Genomic DNA, 20,038 nt, shown 5'->3' on the forward strand with positions numbered 1-20,038 from the left:
CACACTCTCTCTCTCTAATCTAGTGCAAATGGAAGGAAGATGGTAAGGTAATACCGTAACTTCATTCAATTTGTTAACAGAGTTAAGGAGATTCCAATTATTAATAGTTTAAGGAGGTTAAGTGTTGAAATTTAAAGTTAAGGGAGGCAAAGTGCTACCGGGTGATAGTTCAAGGGGGTTTAACATAATTTCCCCTTTTTTAAACTTATGAGTCTGAAACTTATTTCAGTAATTTTTACTACTATTTGTGATTTTTTGTTTAGCTTTTCGTCATAATTTTTGGTGTTAATCATTGATCTCGATGAGATAAATCGGAAAAGTATAAAAACATAGATCAATGTTGAAAAAAATTCAATTAAAATGGCACTTTAGACAAGTAAAACTACTGTTTGATATTTTTTTCGTTCAATGAACTTTTTTTTGCTTTCATAATTTTGCACTTTTTAGGCTACTCTCGTCAAAATGGATAATTAATTCAAAAAATATCACTCGAATCTAACAAAAATTCAGAAAAAATGAACAAACACACAAAACGGAAAAAATAATTAAGTTTACCAGTATGAGGTCGGAATTTATCAAACGAACAGACGGAGGGAAAAAGCCACGTTATTTTTTTATTTTTTTTGATCTGACCACGTGAGCGTGTTGTCACCATGTTGTAAAGGGATGTCGTAAGTACTGAATATACCATTTCTGCAAGTTGAATACTTGTTTAGAAAATTCGAAATGGCTGTATTCCACGCCCTCCTATTATGGCTTTTCTTATATATATTAGCTTAATTTCCTTCTCTCGCTTTCCACTTGTAACGCATTTCATTGTGGAAGTGCATATTAACATCCTAAGTTCCGACACTATTAATATATGTGTCCATCCTTAAACATGCGTCTCCATGTAGTACTCCTCTTGTTTTTTTCATTGCTCCTCCTCCTCCTATTAGCACAACCCAAAGTAGTAGTACTAGCAAAAAACATAACCGCCAACATCGCCAACGTAACCTACAATAGCTTCTTCGTCACCAAGCAGCCCGGTTGCCCACTCGAATGCGGAAACATAAGGGTCCCTTACCCGTTCGGCATAGGGGTTGACTGCTCCTTGGATTCGAACTTCAAAATCAACTGCAGCACTGATTCAGAGCCCTTCTTGGACGGCCTCAAGGTCCTATCCATCTCCCCAACCCAAGTTTGGGTCCGAACTTTTGTCGCTTATAAGTGCTACGACCAGGCCGGGAAAGTGACCAGGGCTAATGGGTCCTGGGCCAATTTGCCGCTGGCTTCGCCATACACGTTTTCGGACACGGCGAATAAGTTCACGGTCATCGGCTGCGATGACTTTGGCCAAATCGGGGGGTATGATCAAGTTGCAGGGATCTCCTTTGCTGGGTGTGGCTCCGTATGCTCCAACAATACGGACATGACTGATCGAAATTGTCCCGGTATTGGTTGCTGCCAATCCGATGTTCAAAAGGGGCTGAAGACGTACAACGTTTCCCTTACTAGCTTTCGGAATCATACCCAGGTATCCTTTTTTCTCTCTTTCCTTTTTCTTTCTTTCTTTCTTTTTTTTTGACAGCCGACACGTGAAAAATAATTAAGGAAATCATTAAAAAAAAATGGCGTAATTACCACAAGTTATTGGGTACTCCAACCGCCACGCACTACTCCAATTTCATCCACGTACAACCAGAGGGTAGCCTGAAATCTATATAAATGAGGGCACCATATATTTAAACACATTTCAACCAAAAGAATTCATACTAAGCAACGTTAGAATTATAAAAAACGTTCGTGGTAAGAATTTAAAAAACTAACATATTTATTAAGAAAGTAACTTAGGTAGAATATAAAAACAAACGAATTGCTTGAATTGTCTTAGCAGATCAAGTCTAAGAGCAATTTACTGCGTAATATTTAGCAACCTTGCTCCCATTGTTAATAATTCCTGACGTATAAAACGCATAGCTCATGGTTTAGACAATATTTTTTAATTTTGGGCATTATGCAATATTATAGAGTTCCAAATAGTAAGTGGCGGCTTATTTTCACATTAGATATCTCATTTCGCCTGTGTAATGACATTGTTCTAATATGTGAAATGAAAAATTGAGAATTAAATGATATTCAAGATGTGTTAGAGTGATTAAAAGTATATTATTGAACTACAATTAACAAGACAAAATACAAAATATTCATTTTTAAGTTTTGAATTTTATTTTTAAAAAAAAAGAAAGAAAGAAATTCAATGTGCCCTTGCCCCCGCTTGTCCCATACTACCTCCACCACTGCGTACAACTACATGTTGACTTTTGACGCCATGTTTTGGCTCCATCCTGTACACATGCCGATTTGCATTTACTCGGAAGATTTGGCGTGGGTTGCATTGAATGCAATTGATTCTCCCATGTGGGTAATTGAAGTCAAGATTGACAAGATTTGGAAAATCCCAGGCTTGGATTTAGAGCTCTGGCATGGTTTGTGAACAGGAGAAGGTTTTGTCTATAAATTGAGCTCCTGCCATAACATTAGTATCAGAGTGGGAAATCAGAGACGTATCTGGTTTTGTTTTCTGTTTGTATCAGTTTGTGAGAGTGTGAGTAGAGTAATTTGTAATCCTCCTCCTCCTAATATAATCCGGCTACCCCCCGTGGACATACTTAATTCATAGGGAATCACGTAAATCCTTTGTCTCTGTGTTTGTGTGTGTGGTTGTATTCTGGTTCGATCGTTTGTTTCCGCAACACTACAAACTTGTGTATAAATGCGGAGAGTATCATGGCAGTGCCCCATATCAAAGGACCACTAAATAATTACTGACCAAAACGTAACAATCATGTTAGATTTTCAAATTAGTCTTGGATTGAATTTAAAGCGATGAGATTACAAATGAAACTAGAGAGAACATGTAAGATTCACGAGATGATAAATGGAAGTATACGTATTGTTGGATTAGATAGATAGCTAATTTTACTGAAAGAAAGATAGAAAGACTTTTATGTGTAAACTCAGTTCTTATGCTTATTACAGGTTTGGTCATACGACAAATGTGGCTATGCGTTTGTGGGAGCGCGGGATAGCTTTCATTTCCGCAATCTATCAATTTTTTCGGATCCCACTTTCGCGAACCGAGTACCCACAGTAGTTGATTTTGCGATTGGGAACCAGAGTTGTGTTGAAGCCCAAAACTCAAACGCATCTTTGTGCCAGCAGCTAGGTAATACTACGTGTACTGATAATACGGATAGTGGCTCTAGAGGATATCGTTGCCGTTGCAAAGATGGTTATCAGGGCAATCCTTATCTCACTTCTGGATGCACAGGTTTGTTGTTGGCTATACTATTTTTGTTTTTCCAACTGATAATGCTATTGTTAGGAAACCGAATCCCCAAAATTCAATAATGATACGTACAGATTAGACAACAAAAATTGTAAAACCCTATAAAGCGGAATTAGGGTTCTACCTCAACTCTCTGCGACACGAACGCTGGTTGAACTTGTTATAGCACGTCTTGCTATAAACCACGAATACTGCTCGATCGTACCTTATGATCTTCTATCGTATTCCCTGCATGTCTAGAACACGAACCTAGTGTGGACTCTTTCGTGATCTGTTTGCTCTCTCTAAGCCTGCCTCTATTTACTGAATTTCAGAAAAAAACATTGATTCTGACCTAGAGAGCATAACGTGTATATATAGGGCTACAATAGGGACCTAAGGAGTAATAAGTCTGGGCTCCCAGTGTAAATAAGAAAACTTAATCCCACCAGGATTCTATTTCTTATTTCACTAATTATAATTCACCCCACTACAGAATTATAATTGCACTCCCGTCCTTATCTCAATTATATTACGAGCTCTATGATATTAAATACTTATTAATCTCCCCATGTTAAGATTACAGATACCTGTTGATTAAAATAAATTACTAACAATCTCCCACTTAATCAACATCTTAACTTGAGACTATCCGCTTAACTTATTCGATATGTCGGATACAAATATCCACCTGCAGGATTTGACATAATCGAAACTTATAAGTTTACTCAAGGGGTATCATCAATCCCTATCGGGACGTGGATTCCATTAATAATTAATAGTTATCAAATACATAATATTGCTACCCAACTCACCAAGACTATTGACCGTATAAAGATCTCACTCTTTAATGAATCAAAGTCAACAACATTAAATATATACTTCTAATAATTATCTTTGGATTAAGAGCATAAGCATTCATAATAACCATGAGATTCCAATTGTCTTATAAAGTTAGTATAAAGACAATTACCTCAATACGGTCCCGTTCAATATACACAAAGTATACTAGCACAATGAGTTGGAATTAATACCATTCCCTGTAGTCAAGAAAAACCTACTAAAATATTATGCTACAGTCCTACCGATGGTGTGTCAAATTCCATCTAAGACTGTGAACCATAACTTATATTCCACAAGAACCGATGATCCAATCTTCTGTGTGTAAGCCGTACTCTACACACTGGATTATCTACTATGTAGAATAAAAGACACACATGCACAACATATAAAAAAATCATGCAAATATTGCCCATAAAAGATTCTCATCAAAAATGGATAAAACTGATTAATAATTAAATATTAATCCATCATATAAAAACATAACTTTTACATAATCTCCTAACAAACTCCCACTAAGACTTAAAACCATACTGCCGTGCATGTCACTCTCATTCCCTCTACGTGACTATCAAAAGTCTTAGCTGGTAAGCTCTTCGTAAAATGATCTGCCAGGTTATTCGCTGATGCAATCTTGGTCACAGCAACATCACCTCTCTGTACGATCTCTCGAATCAGATGATACTTACGCTCAATATGTTTGCCCTTCTTGTGAGTCCTTGGCTCCTTCGAATTAGCAACTGCACCGCTATTGTCACAATAGAGTGTAATGGCTGATTCTACTGAAGGGACCACTTCCAGATCCAACAAAAAGTTTCTAAGCCAAACAGCCTCCTTGGCTGCTTCAGAAGCTGCCACATACTTTGCCTCCATGGTAGAATCAGCAATGCAAGATTGTTTGATACTCCTCCAACTTATGGCTCCACCTCCCACTGAGGTAGACTTTCTGGAATTCCTATCTGACATGAAGTCTGAGTGTGTGTACCCATGATGTACCAGACTATCTGACTGGAACACCAACATATGATCTCTAGTTCTTTTCAGATACTTGAGTATATGTTTCACTGCAGTCCAATGTTCTTGCCTTAGATTAGACTGAATTCTGTTAACCATGCCAACGGCAAAGCAAATATCAGGTCTAGTACACAACATAGCATACATAAAGCTTCCTACTGCCAAGGCATAAGGAACTGCCTTCATTTTCTCCATCTCTTCAGGTGTTTTAGGACACTGATCCTTGGATAGATTGATTCCATGTCTAAAAGGGAGGAACCCTTTCTTGGAATCTTGCATGCTAAAACGGGCTAGAATGACATTGATATAAATAGCTTGTGATAAGCCCAACATCCTATTCTTGCGATCTCGTATAAGCTTAATCCCTAGGATGTGACCAGCTTCTCCCAAGTCCTTCATTTCGAATTGGCCGGATAACCACACTTTTCACTGAAGATAACACTCCCACATCGTTTCCGATGAGCAGGATATCATCGACATATAGTACTAGAAACACTGCAACTTGTCCGTTGCGCTTCTTGTACACACATGACTCATCCGGACATTGATCAAAACCAAAAGACTTGATTGCTTGATCAAAACGAATGTTCCAAGATCTAGATGCCTGCTTAAGCCCATAAATAGACTTCTTAAGCTTGCACAACATGTGCTCCTGGCCTTTTGCTATGAATCCATCTGGTTGCACCATATAGATACACTCATCCATATTTCCATTAAAGAACGCGGTCTTTACATCCATTTGCCAAATCTCGTAATCGAGATGAGTCGCAATGGATAAGAGAATCCGAATGGACTTAAGCATGGCTACTGGCGAAAAAGTTTCCTCATAATCGATCCCTTCTTTTTGAGTATACCCTTTCGCAACAAGCGTAGCTTTGAAGGTATGCACCTTCCCGTCTGCCCATCTTTTCTTCTTATAGATCTACTTGCATCCAATGGGTTTAATCCCTTCAGGTGGTTCTACAAGATCCCAGACCCGATTAGAGTACATAGACTCCATCTCTGATTTCATAACCTTTTGCCAAAGTTCCACATCTTTATCTTGAAGTGCCTCATTGTAGTTACAGGGTTCAGCATGTTGATCATTAGGGATCATTTCAAAAGACTCTCCCAACAACGTATACTGACTGGGTGGAACAGTAACCCTTCCACTACGACGAGGTACCGATGTGTCAATAGGTGCCTCTACAAATATCTCTTGTGGCATTTCCTCCTGCACTATTGGTGGTAAAGAAGTTTGTGCCGGTTTCTCTCCTCTCAATTCTTCTAGAACAATTTTACTTCTGGGTTTGTGGTCTATCACATAGTTCTCTTCTAAGAACCGGGCATTAGTGCTAACAATGACCTTCTTATCCGCAGGACTATAAAACAGTCCACCTCTCATTCCTATAGGGTACCCCACAAACAAGCAAACTTCTGTCCTCGATTCCAATTTATCTGCGTTCCCATTCAGCACATGTGCTGGACTACCCCAAACCCGAACATGCTGGAGACTAGGTTTGCACCCAGTCCATAGTTCTGTGGGTGTAGATGGTACTGACTTAGATGGTACCAAGTTAAGAATATACGCTGCTGTTTCTAGTGCATGTCCCCAAAAAGAAATTGGTAAATCTGAATAACTCATCATTGATCTTACCATATCCATAAGAGTCCTATTCCTTCTCTCTGCTACACCATTTTGTTGTGGCATACCTGGAGCTGACAACTGGGATGTAATCCCTTCAGCTGACAAGTAGTCCCTAAACTCTCCCAAGAGGTATTCACCACCACGATCAGATCGTAGTGTCTTGAGACATTTACCCAAACGCTTTTCCGTTTCCGCCCTATACTCCCTGAATTTCTCAAAGCATTCGGACTTACGGCGCATCAAATAAATGTATTCATACCTTGAGTAATTGTCAATAAAAGTGACAAAGTACTCAAAATCACCTCTAGCTTGGACATTCATAGGCCCACACAAATCAGAGTGAACCAATTCCAACGGCTCTTTGGCTCTATATCATTTTGCTGAAAAAGGCCTTTTGGTCATCTTACCTTCCAAACAGGATTCACAGATTGAAAGTTCCTTAACTTCTAATGAACCTAAAGGTCCATCTCTAACCAGTCTAGAAATCCTATTCAGATTAATATGACCAAAACGTAAGTGCCAAAAATACGTTTGGTTCACGAAGGCTCTTTTCTCTTACATGGTAAATTATTAGTGTTATTCAATTCATGCAGTTGCACTATAGAAAATATAGGATTTATAATGTAGAGATCATCCACCAATGAACCAGAACAGATAAAACGTTTATTTAACTTAATAACTACATAGTCACTAAAATATACCAAATATCCATCCTTTATTAACTTAGAAACCGAAACCAAGTTTCTTCTAACAGTAGGAACATAAAGACAATCTCTCAAAATTAAACTCCTATTACTACTAAAATTTAAAAAAAAACATTTTCTACTGCAACTGCTGCCACTCTCGTAGCATTTCCCATATGTAGATAAATCTCCCCATCACTGAGTCTTCTGGTTTCCTGGAACCCCTGCAATGAATTGCAAACATGATTAGTGGCTCGTGTATTTACACATCAGGTACTGGTAGATAACACCGCTAAACATGATTCAACAACTAGTGAAAAAGATTTACCTTGTTTGTTCACTTTATTGAGAAAAACTGGACATTCCTTCTTCCAGTGTCCTTTCTGCTTGCAGTGAAAACACTTGCCCGTAGGCTTTTTCACTCCACCTTGAGGCACATGAACTGCCTCCACAACCTTTTTCTGAAACTTATTCTGCTTCTTCTTGCCTTTCGGCTTAGAAGTAGAAGCCTTCTCTGCCACTAGCACTGATGGTGGTTTCTTCGCAACCAAAGACCCTCAGCTGCTTGGAGTTCCTTAAGAAGTTCCGCCAAAGATAAATGCATTTTGTTCATAGAATAAGTCAGGCGAAACTGCTTAAAACTCTCAGACTGCAGTGAGTTAAGAATGAAATCGATCTGGGTTTCCCCATCAATTTCAGCTCCAAAGATCTCTAGTTCATTAAGAAGAGCTATCATCTTTAGAACATGATCCCTAATCGGGGTCCCTTCAACATGGGTGATGCTCACCAATTCTTTCATAGCAACTAGCCTTACTGCCCGATTCTGATCCCCAAACATTTCTTTGAGGTTCAGCATCATATCAGAAGCAGTTTCCATAGCTTGATGCTGATGTTGCAATATATTCGACATAGAAGCCAAAATATAACACCGCGCCATCTCATCAGCCTTAACCCAATCTTTATAAGGCTTTGCTTCCTGTTCTGTGGCATTTTCTTCAGGTATAGGAGGGCTCGCCGTAGATAGCACATATTTATGGCCCTCAGCAGTTAACACAATATTCAAGTTTCTTTTCCAATCAACATAGTTTGGTCCAGTAAGTTTATTTTCTTTGAGAATAATGACAAGTGGATTGAAAGAGCCCATTTTTGAATCTGAGAATCAAATAACATAACAATCAATTATGAAGGGCAATAAAAATTTTGAATTTCATTTTAATATTGGTTCCCTCTATCACATGTTAAAAGAAAAACATTGGCAACCCTACACACCGTGAAGAGCATACCTCGATGGGAAGTCTCTACTCTTTATCATTCGTGTAGATAGGCACAACCTTTTAATTTTACTATCTAGACACTATACCGTGCCAAGCAAAATTAAATAGCCAATATAACTTCGGTCCTATAAATAATAATAGTGACTCAGATGGTGAGGATACTATTATTTACAGCTAAGTATATACCATTACCTAGCCCCATGACCCATTGTTCCGTTATCAATTACCTCAGATGGTGTAGTAATTCACACAACAATCATCATAGATCTATCCTTTAAGGAAGTCTGTACCGATGAGGCCATAATTAATTTTGCCCGATGGGGGGGAAGGTTCTAAAACCATCACACAAAATTAATTACATCATCTACATACTAGTAATGGAGACCGTGGGATTTATAAAAATAAACTCCCTCTCCCACTTAGTTATTTAAAAAAAAATTTGTGAGGGCTATCAAAAAATTTTAAGTTTGCAAAAAACGTGATCTAGGTCAAAAGCCATATATTACCATGTTGTCCCAATATGGTAAACTATCACATATGCAAACAATCATAGAAACATGCATAAACATAATTTAGGAAACATAATAAAATATGCATCCCAACTATTATGGTCAAAGATACAATCCTTGAGCAACAAGGAATCCTTCCAAACTTGAAATCCTTAAACAATAAGGAATCCTTCCAAACTTGAAATCCTTCGGCTATACTTGTGTAGAAGACTTAGATAGTTTGAATTAATCAAGAAAAACAAAATCCAACCGTGCTTAGGCAAGAAATTTCGGATTTAACATATTCCCGCGTAAACTGCACAGCCTTCAGTGTTTTGGCCATATCTTCTTCATCTGACCTTCAATTGAAGTGATTCAAATTGGGTTGGATTCGAAATTCAATTATCTACGACTTTTGTGAAGAACAGATTTTCTGATTCCAATGTTTACTGGGTCGAAAGAGCCCTGCAATCAGACCCTACGAATCTGGAAAAAAACTGTTGCGAGCCAAATAACTTGAATCTTTTGTATCTACCATCTTCGATCTCCGAATAACCGTCGAATACTAGTACAATCGAAGAAACATACAAATATCGATCTTATGCCTCCATTGAAGTTCACAAGCTACATTAATTATTACAACCACGAAAAATAATCGTGGCACCCAATAAATAACACATGCTACGTTAATTATTACAACCACGAAAAATAATCATGGTACCCAATAAATAACAATAACCACGAAAAAATTATCGTGGGATCCAATCACATAAAATCAATAAAAATCATGTGACCATAATAGCTGGGTAAGAATGCTGCAAAACAAGGGTTAGCACAGTTCTACGTTCTACCCTCTATAACCTACTGCTATTTCGACCCTACGAATCTGGAAAAAAACTGTTGCGAGTCAAATAACTTGAATCTTTTGTATCTACCATCTTCGATCTCCAAATAACCGTCGAATGCTATTACAATCGAAGAAACATACAAATATCGATCTTATGCCTCCATTGGAGTTCACATGCTACGTTAATTATTACAACCACAAAAAATAATCGTGGCACTCAATAAATAACACTTGCTACGTTAATTATTACAACTACGAAAAATAATCGTGGTACCCAATAAATAACAATAACCACGAAAAAATTATCGTGGGATCCAATCACATAAACCAATAAAAATCATGTGACCATAATAGCTGGGTAAGAACGCTGCAAAACAAGGGTTAGCACAGTTCTACGTTCTACCCTCTATAACCTACGGACAACATGGCCTGTTTAATCCATACGCGTGATTACAACCGGCTCTGATACCACTATTAGGAAACCGAATCCCCAAGACCTAGTAATGATGCGTACAGATTAGACAACAAAAATTGTAAAACCCTATAAAACGGAATTAGGGTTCTACCTCAACTCTCTGCGACACGAACGCTGGTTGAACTTGTTATAGCACGTCTTGCTATAAACCACGAATACTGCTCGACCGTACCTTACGATCTTCTATCGTATTCCCTGCACGTCTAGAACATGAACCTAGTGTGGACTCTTTCGTGATCTGTTTGCTCTCTCTAAGCCTGCCTCTATTTACTGAATTTCAGAAAAAACATTGATTCTGACCTAGAGAGCATAATGTGTATATATAGGGCTACAATAGGGACCTAAAGAGTAATAAGTCTGGACTCCCAGTGTAAATAAGAAAACTTAATCCCACCAGGATTCTATTTCTTATTTCACTAATTATAATTCACCCCACTACAGAATTATAATTGCACTCCCGTCCTTATCTCAATTATATTACGAGCTCTATGATATTAAATACTTATTAATCTCCCCATGTTAAGATTACAGATACCCGTTGATTAAAATAAATTACTAACAGCTATGTGGTAAACTCATAAGTGAAAAAACGAAGTCGACCCAGAGATTAGCGTACCAATATATTTCTTAGTGATTGATTGACAGATATAGACGAATGCATAGATCCCGACCTTAATGACTGTGATGAACATGCAACTTGCACAAATACTCCCGGAAGTTTTACTTGTTCTTGTAATCATCATTTCTTTGGTGATGGAAGAAGCGACGGATCTAGGTGCACTCCTTCACAATTCTCAGTGATCAAGTTATCTCTAGGTACGTACGTAATTTCCTAGTAGTAAATAAAACGTGCTTCAAATCGAATTCTATGTTGGTAAAGTCATGCACAATATGGTTGCTAGTTAGTTTAAAATAGCAGATATCATAAGTATTTTTGATAGAGCTATCACGCAATCTCCATCGTTACATAAGAATGAGTGGTGTATTGGACAATCTCGGCCGATATCTGGCAAACATAGGTATTGAAATTTTAAAATCTTTATCTATCGATCTACGGTTAAGATATTACTGAATTTGTTGGCTTATTGGTCATGATTGGAATTTAAGGCTCGATTTGGTTTGGTTTGGTTTGGCTACGATTGCTATTTCTCAATCTTAACAAGCAGTGGGAATGGTGTTGTTTTCTTTCGATGAACTGGGTTACACAATTAATCTGAATAAAATACGCGTAATTCTTATAAAAGTATTTTGGGTACATTAATTTCATTAACCTCCCTTGAGGTTTTTAACAAATGCAAAGACCTCGCATGAGGTTTCTAAATGATACTAACGTTCGATATAGTTAACAAATTCATAAAGTTATTATAATTATGATTTTGGAGGGAAAGCTGTATTTGGAAAAGGAATGAGATGTATTTGAAAAATTAGAGATAGAAATAGAGAATTGTACGGTTGGAGTATATATGAATGAATTGTGACATTCGATCTCTATATACATTTTTCAATAAAATACAATATTTTGAGTCTCTAAAATAAAGAAATTGAGAGAATTGTGTAGAGTGAAGAAGGGTCTGTGGGAGAATGGGAGGAAGCCATTTGATTCATGATCAACTATATATATATATGACGGTTCAAGGGACACCCAAAAAAACACCTAAAAAAACACCCCAAATCTCAATCTCATAGTTTCTGATCAAATTTTTATGATCCGAACCGTTCAATGTGTGCAGAATGTGATTTTAAGGGTGCCCGCGAGAAATTAGCAAAAAAAATGACCGGGAAAGGCTTGATTTGAGAAGTTTTTATTTGAACCGTTCAATAAAAAACTGTTCAAATCAAGCCTTTCCCGGTCATTTTTTTTGCTGATTTCTCACGGGTACTCTTAAAATCACGTTCTGATCACATTGAGCGGCTCGGATTATCAAAATTTGATTGGGAACTATGAGGTATTTTTTTAGGTGTTTTTTTGAGTGTCCCCGGAACCGTCCCGTATATATATATGTGGACTATATGTGGACTTTCCTATTTTTCGCCTTTCCCGATCTGATTTCGATGATCCGAGCTGCTCAATATGATCAAAACGTGATTTTAAGGGTATCCGCGAGAAATCGTCAACAAAAATGACCGGAAAGAGCTTGATTTGAGCAGTTTTTTTGAACCGTTTAATAAAAAATTGTTTGGAACTGTTCGGATGAAGCCTTTCCCGATCATTTTTTTTGACGATTTCCTATGAGGACCCTTAAAATCACGTTCTGGTCACATTGAATGGCTCGGATCATCGAAATCCTATCAGGATCAATGAGGTCCTTATAAGGACGTCCTTATAAGAAGGGAACTAATATATATATATATATGGCAAAAGAGATTTTATTAATCAAAGAATCGAAGTTACAAAGATCAAACGAAAATGGGAAGATGGTCTCACAATCCGCAACCAACATCCTAACTATGTTGCCAGCTAGGCCGAAGGCAATCATATGCCACCTGCTATCAACTATATATTTGGTGTTAGGTCATAGTAAATGTAGCCGATCTAGGACAACTCTAGTCTTATGGTTAGGTCTTGGTTTGATTTGGCTCACTACTAACTTAGCCATTTTGGTCAGTTAGGTCTTAATTAAGTTTACATGTGACTAGCTTGATTTTCTAGCTAGCCACCAATTCTAAGCAAAGTTATTCTAGTCAATTATGCTAAATTTCAATATAAATCAATTCCCAAAAACAATTCCAATATTAATCAAACAATAGTTCATACAATTTAGGCAATTAAAGTGTAGTTTAATTAAATAAAAATGTTTTCAATTAGATTTAAAACTTCAGAATATAACGCATTTTCTCAAATCCGGCTCCGAATTTTACTTGTCAATTAAGAAATAGGTGCAGAAAAATTGCTCAAGAAACTTTTAGAGTGGGGAAAGTAAAGGAAAATACAACTTTTCTTTCAACATGTGTTGGAAACTATTAAAAAATGAATTTGCGAAAAAGTTAAAAAGTACTCCCTCCGTCCCTAAATAAGTGTCCTGCTCGCAAATCTAGGCCTTACAAAAGATACATATTTTTCTTTAAAAAATCTAATTTTTTTCCACAATCGAATAGAACTCATTGCCATCTATTGATTTGTGAAAAAAAATTGATTTTTTTTACGAAACAAATGTATTTTTTTAAAGGCCTAGGTTTGCGCACCAAACACTTATTTAGGAATGGAAGGAGTAATAGTTTAATAATTTAATTGTATTTGACACTATTAAAAAAAATTCCTACACAATCTTGTGTTTTATGCCGGATGGATTTTGAGAAAAATCTAATCCCAGTGGGAAAGTTGGAGATCGATCTCACAACTTTCTTACTAATTACTTCTACTTTTTGAATGTACCAATAAAGAACGATTTGTTAGGTCAACTCGGTAATTTCAGGTTTCAAAAAGTATGGAGAAATTAACTTGCATGAAAATTTATACAGTATATAGTGTCATATAAATATTTGGCATTGCATTTTTAATATTTACGTGGCCATAGTACTAAATGGTTGTTGACTGAAGCAATCAAGCCAGAGTGACAAGAACAAGTATTCGATTTAAATATAGCGAAGAGCCTCATACAAATATTCGATTAGAAATTGACAGTTGAGCATATTTGAGTCTTTTTTCGCATAGAGTATTGTCTTTTCAAACTTGCAAAGCTTTTTTTAAGCCATGGTTACTTGCATGAGTGGTTCCTTTTTCGTATCATTCAAACTTATTTACAAAGCAAGCGGCACGTACAATCTCAGCCATCCATTCACGCAATTAATGGCTGAGATTCATTTTTAATTATGATCGGTCACAATTAATTGTTACCGGTCATAATTGATTTTCAATCTGGACCGTCCAAAAACACTTTGAATGCGCGCAATTGGCCTCTGTAATCTCTTCTTTATAGAATGGTCCACAAATAAGATTTTCTCTTATGCTAAATCTCCTTTTAATGTTAATACTTTCATTTTGTGTCTGATAGTTTTTTTTTTTTTGCTCGGCAAAAGCGAAATTTTATAACACTCGAAAGGATACATCGAGAGGGAAAGCTGAGGAGCACACATGCTCAGACTCAACCTGGGGAGGGGGAGACGCAAATCATCCAGCAGGGGGTTGAATGATTTACGTCAAACTATTTACGTCAAACTATTACAATTTTAACGCACGAATATCATCCAAAAAACTTTTGAAATCCTCTGCAGAGTACAATCTAATATTGAATTTCACTTTGATCCACATAGCCACCCTGAACTTGATTATATCCACCACCTCCTCAGATCTTGCAGTCGCATTCTTAAAAATATACCCATTCCGCGTCATCCAAATGGACCAAATTGTTGCATAAAAGCAAGCTTTCCAAATGTGTTTTTCCAAGTTACGGAAACTATTATCAAACCACCAACAAAAAAGATACGCTATCGAAGGCGAGCAAACCCATTTAGTGTGCCACCAATCCAATACCTGGGTCCAAATGTACCAAGAAAATTGACAGTGAAAGATTAAATGGTTGGGCGTTTCCAGTTGGAGTGAGCAAAATGGGCATAAGGAATCATTCAAGGCAATATTCCTGTTCAATAGAACTGACCGCGTGGCCAACCTTTCCTGAACCGCCTTCCACGTCAAAACTTCCACCTTAGGGGGACAAATGTTTTTCCACAGGGAGCTCAGAATAGGATTTCGATATTGGGTCTGCACTTCCCACTGCTCTTAGACTGATCTTACCGAAAAGTTCTTATTACCCATCCAATTCCATATCAGAGAGTCCGGTTTGGATGGATCCATGAGATACGATTGTAACCTTAGTTCCAGATTTCTTAACATCAGATTCTCCCTGTCACGTATATCTCTTCTAAACACCAGCCCCCAATTTCCATTAGCCGCCCCTTCCCATATGTTGCTGACAACCTCATCCTGTTGAGTGGATAATAAAAACAGCATTGGAAAATCTTCTTTTAGTGTTTGGGGACCTAACCATCTGTGGTTCCAAAAATAAGTATTATGTCCCGAGTACACACGGATTTTGAAACCCTCTTGCACAATACCTCCAATACTAGACCCAAGATCACCAATCGAACAAATGTCTTTCCAAATGGAAGATACTGAACCCCTTGTAGGGCATACCGGCAACCAATTCCTCTGGTCCAGCCTATATTTATCTCTCACCACTCTCACCCATAAGGAATTGTTGTCTTTGTTGAATCTCCACCACCATTTAGCCAGCAGTGCTAAATTTTGTTGCAAAAATCTCTTCACCCCTAAGCCTCACTACAAGAAAAATGAAAATTAGTGACGAAAAAGTGGCGACGAAATTTAATTTTGTCACTAAATGAGTATATTTGGCGACGAAAAAATAAATTCGTCACTATTTTGATAACTTTCGTGACGAAATAATTTCGTCACCAATTATGCCTGTTTGGCGACGAAAAAAATATTTTCGTCACTAAAGGTGCCCATTTGGCGATAAAATACATTTTTCGTCGCCGAAAACTTAAAAAATGTGACAAAATTATTTTTTATCGCCAAAGATAATCATTTGGTGACAAAAAATATATTTCGTCGCCAAATGTGAGCAATTTAGTAACGAAATATTTTTTTCGTCACCAAATGCTTAACTTTGGTGACGAAAAATAATTTCGTCACCATTTTAACGCTTTCAGCGACAAAAAATATATTTTGTTGTCAAATGGGTACCTTTCGTGACGAAATTTATGAATTGCGCTTTGTCACTAAATGTATTTCGGACATAACTCTTTACTAAAGTCTCCGATTGAAATAATTCAAATTGGGTTTGAACAATAACTCAATTGCCTACAACTTTCATGTTTATCAAAATTGCTAATTTTAATGTTTAAAGGTCCAAAATTACATTCGAAATATATTTTCATGTTAAACATATGTGTTATATATTAGATATTTCAAATATTTACTGAAAAGTGTGTGTAGTGCAGTTGGTTGGAGCTTGCGCGAAAAACTCAAGGGACTCGGGTTCGAAACCCAGCAGGAGCAAGAAAGATGGATTTCTTTTCCCATATGAAAACACTTTCGCAACGAAAAATTTCGTCACCGATTTCTTGTATTAGTGACAAAAAATTTCGTCACCAATGTGACCCATCGGTGGAAAAAAATTTCGTCACCAATTATTCACTTTTTGGTGACGAAATATTTCGTCATCAAAAGGCACTATAGGTGACGACGAAAAATAGATTTCGTCACCAGGTAGGAATCCTCAACAACCTTTAGTCGACAAATTTTTTTTCGTCACCTATATTATTTGTGACGAAAAACATGCAATTTGTGACGATTTTCATTCGTCACCCAATTGAATTTTTCTTGTAGTGCTTCCATTTTCTTTCTTCTTTGCTATGCTCTCCCATTTAACCAAATGCAATTTCTTCTTGTCAATGGTATCCCTCCAAAAGAATTGACGCTGCAACTTTTCCAACTTCTTTGCCATTGCCACTGGCATTTTGAAAATTGACATAAAATACACAGGTAAGTTAGACATGTTAGAATTAATTTGATTGAATCTCCCTCCCGAGGACAAAGTTCTACTTTTCCATAAGCTTAGTTTCGTTTGGATTCTATCAATCACAGGTTCCCATGTCTTCACATTCCTAGGATTTGCTCCCAACGGCAATCCAAGATACTTGATTGGCAGGGCTTCAACTATGAACCCCAATACTTGAGCAAGGGCAAGCACTTGACGGCGACTAACATTTATACCACATGCATAGAGAACTCTTTGAAAATTTTACCTTCAAGCCTGACATTAGCTGGAAATTCCTTAGAATCCTTTTGATATTTTGTGTCTAATAGTTACTGAGTATCTTATATTGTAATCTTATTCTTTACAGAATACTCTATCAAAATGAGGTAACAACAACATTTCAAAGCAGTACGCCACGTTGACTGGCTTTATATAGCTAAAGCTGATAAGACTTAATTCTGTTTTCAAATTTGTCACATCATCCTATATTGATTACCTGCTTGTACATTGTTACGGTTTAGATTCAAATTTCATCATTGACATAGTACTAGCACAGTCAATGAAATTTTCTTAGAATTCTTCCCCCGTAAATGGAGAGGAGGTTTCATCCATTTTCAAGGGAAAAGGACATGAATGGTGAAAAAAATGAAGAATCATACGGTTAGGTAATGCTACTAATCCATTGGAATCACAAGTACCAATTTCCTCCTGTGAAGCACAATGTCTGGGCAAAGCTCATTACAACATATATACTGCGAAATAGCTTTTATTTGTCTTTAGTAGAGATTATCTAATGACTGAATCTATACCTATGTTTTATGTAGGATTGAGCTTTGGCTTCGTGTCATTACTGATTGGTGTAATTTGGATACACTCCTGCATCAATAGAAGGAAGCTAATCAAACTAAGAGAGCAATTCTTCCAACAAAACGGTGGCTTATTAATGAAACAAAAAATTTCTTCGCTCGATGGAACAAGTGCGGAGTCATCAAAAATCTTTACAGCTGAAGAACTAAAGAAAGCCACTAACAACTATGCCAACAACCGAATAATTGGGCGTGGTGGATATGGTGTGGTATATAAGGGAATTTTACCAGACCAACGCGTAGTCGCCATAAAGAAGTCCAAAGTGATGGATGGGAACCAAGTAGAGCAGTTTATCCATGAGTTGTTGATAGTAACACAAGTTAACCATAGGAACGTTGTGAAGCTCTTGGGGTGTTGTTTCGAATCAGAGGTTCCCGAGCTTGTTTACGAGTATATACCAAATGGCACGCTATTTGAACATATTCATAAGCCATTATCTTGGTTAACACTGGAGCATCGATTGAGAATAGCCATAGAAACAGCTAGTGCACTTTCCTATCTTCACTCTGCCGCATCCATTCCGATCATTCATAGAGATGTTAAGTCTGCCAATATATTGCTAGAAGCTAATTACGTGGCAAAAATGGCAGATTTTGGTGCTTCGAGATTAGTTCCCTTGGACCAAACTCAAGTGACTACATTAGTACAAGGGACTTTAGGTTATTTGGATCCCGAGTACTTCCAAACTGGCCAGTTAAACGAGAAGAGTGATGTTTATAGTTTCGGAGTGGTTCTAGCAGAATTACTGACTGGAAAAAAGCCTATTTGTCTTGAGAGGTCTCAAGAGGAAAGGAATTTGGCGACCTACTTCCTTGTGTCAATGAAGGAAAATAGGTTGTACCAAATTTTAGAGCCTCGGGTGGTGAAGGAAGGCACCTTGGAGCAACTCCAAGCAATTGCGGAGCTTGTGAAGAGGTGTCTTTGTTTGAGAAGTGAAGAGAGGCCTGCAATGAAAGAAGTGGTGGTGGAATTAGAAAGTTTAAGGAAGTATAGAAAGGACCCATGGGTTAATCAACAAAGTCATGAAGAGAGTGTAAGCTTGCTGAGTGACGAAGCACCAACAGACATTTATGCTTTGTCAATAGGTCCTTCTACTGGTGACATATCTGGGCAATATAGTTTCGGTAGCAGCACGACATTTCCGCTTAGTAATTCTTTTTACTAGTGCTGGTGACATCTTGCGCAATAGGTATACGAAGGCAATGTGTCGGGCTTTCTCATAGCATTGTGGGGTCCTACATACAAAAATGCTTTGCAAATATGCAGTAGTCAATTGTGAAAGTAGATTTTTCTTCGTTTGGGTTTGAATCTTTTGTAATAATTAAGGTGAAGATTTTGTTTGTTCATGTTGTTAATTATTTGTGAATTCATTATCTGGGTCAGTCTCGTGACTTTTCTTGTTTTCTACTGTAGTAAATTATGTTCTTGTGATGGTGTTGTATAGAATGTAGTCTTTTTTGTTGCAACCCAATTCCCATCATAATTGTATAGTTCGTTGAATTTGAATAATACAAAGACCTGGGGAGGGAGCTAGATCCATTCTGAAAGAAAAATATCTTATACATGAGTGAGGTTTTTATTTTTATTTTTTATATCAGCAATAAAATTTTATTGAAGAAAACTTGATAAAGGGTACGTTAAGTTGGAAGAGGGGAGAGTAATCTAACCAACGGTTGAATAAAAACAACTGGGACAAAGCCCAAACACCCTAGGCGTCTATTTGTGTTCTCAAGAGAAGGAGGAGAGTTTGAATCCTGAGGGGAGATAAAACTTTGCCATTCTTAATTTTTACACGAGTGAGGTCTCGAAAGCAAATACTAAGAATCAATTTCAATTATTCATTAGAGTTCTTCCATATATAATGTGAGTGTGTCAGCAGCAATAACATGGTGTAGACCAAATTCCCATCAAGAAATCATTGATGTCTTGGATGTTCGTTCCACCACTACTGGTCGAGGAACCTATACACAATATCTGGTTAATTGGACGGGAATAGCACATTGTGAAGATGCTTGTGTTTCAGCTCAAAAGCTTAAGAAGTTTGATGAAAAGCTTTGGGAAGATATAGTTGCGAATTCCGGGAAGGCTTCTTTGGACGGGAAAAACACATTGCGAA

The 20,038-nt window shown here is 37.3% G+C and overlaps 1 protein-coding gene across 1 annotated transcript; it reads left to right on the forward strand.

Annotated features, from left to right (window-relative positions):
- Positions 1-799: 799 nt before the first annotated feature.
- Positions 800-19,302, forward strand: LOC131321774 (wall-associated receptor kinase 2-like). The gene is made up of 4 exons (XM_058352721.1): positions 800-1,516; positions 3,022-3,313; positions 11,204-11,374; positions 17,880-19,302. Exons 1-4 carry the CDS (start codon positions 863-865, stop codon positions 19,085-19,087), a joined length of 2,325 nt encoding a protein of 774 aa, XP_058208704.1. The 5' UTR covers positions 800-862; the 3' UTR covers positions 19,088-19,302.
- The last annotated feature ends 736 nt before the right edge of the window (positions 19,303-20,038 follow it).

This window comes from Rhododendron vialii, chromosome 4a, assembly GCF_030253575.1.
Source record: "Rhododendron vialii isolate Sample 1 chromosome 4a, ASM3025357v1".
Taxonomy (NCBI): Eukaryota; Viridiplantae; Streptophyta; class Magnoliopsida; order Ericales; family Ericaceae; genus Rhododendron; species Rhododendron vialii.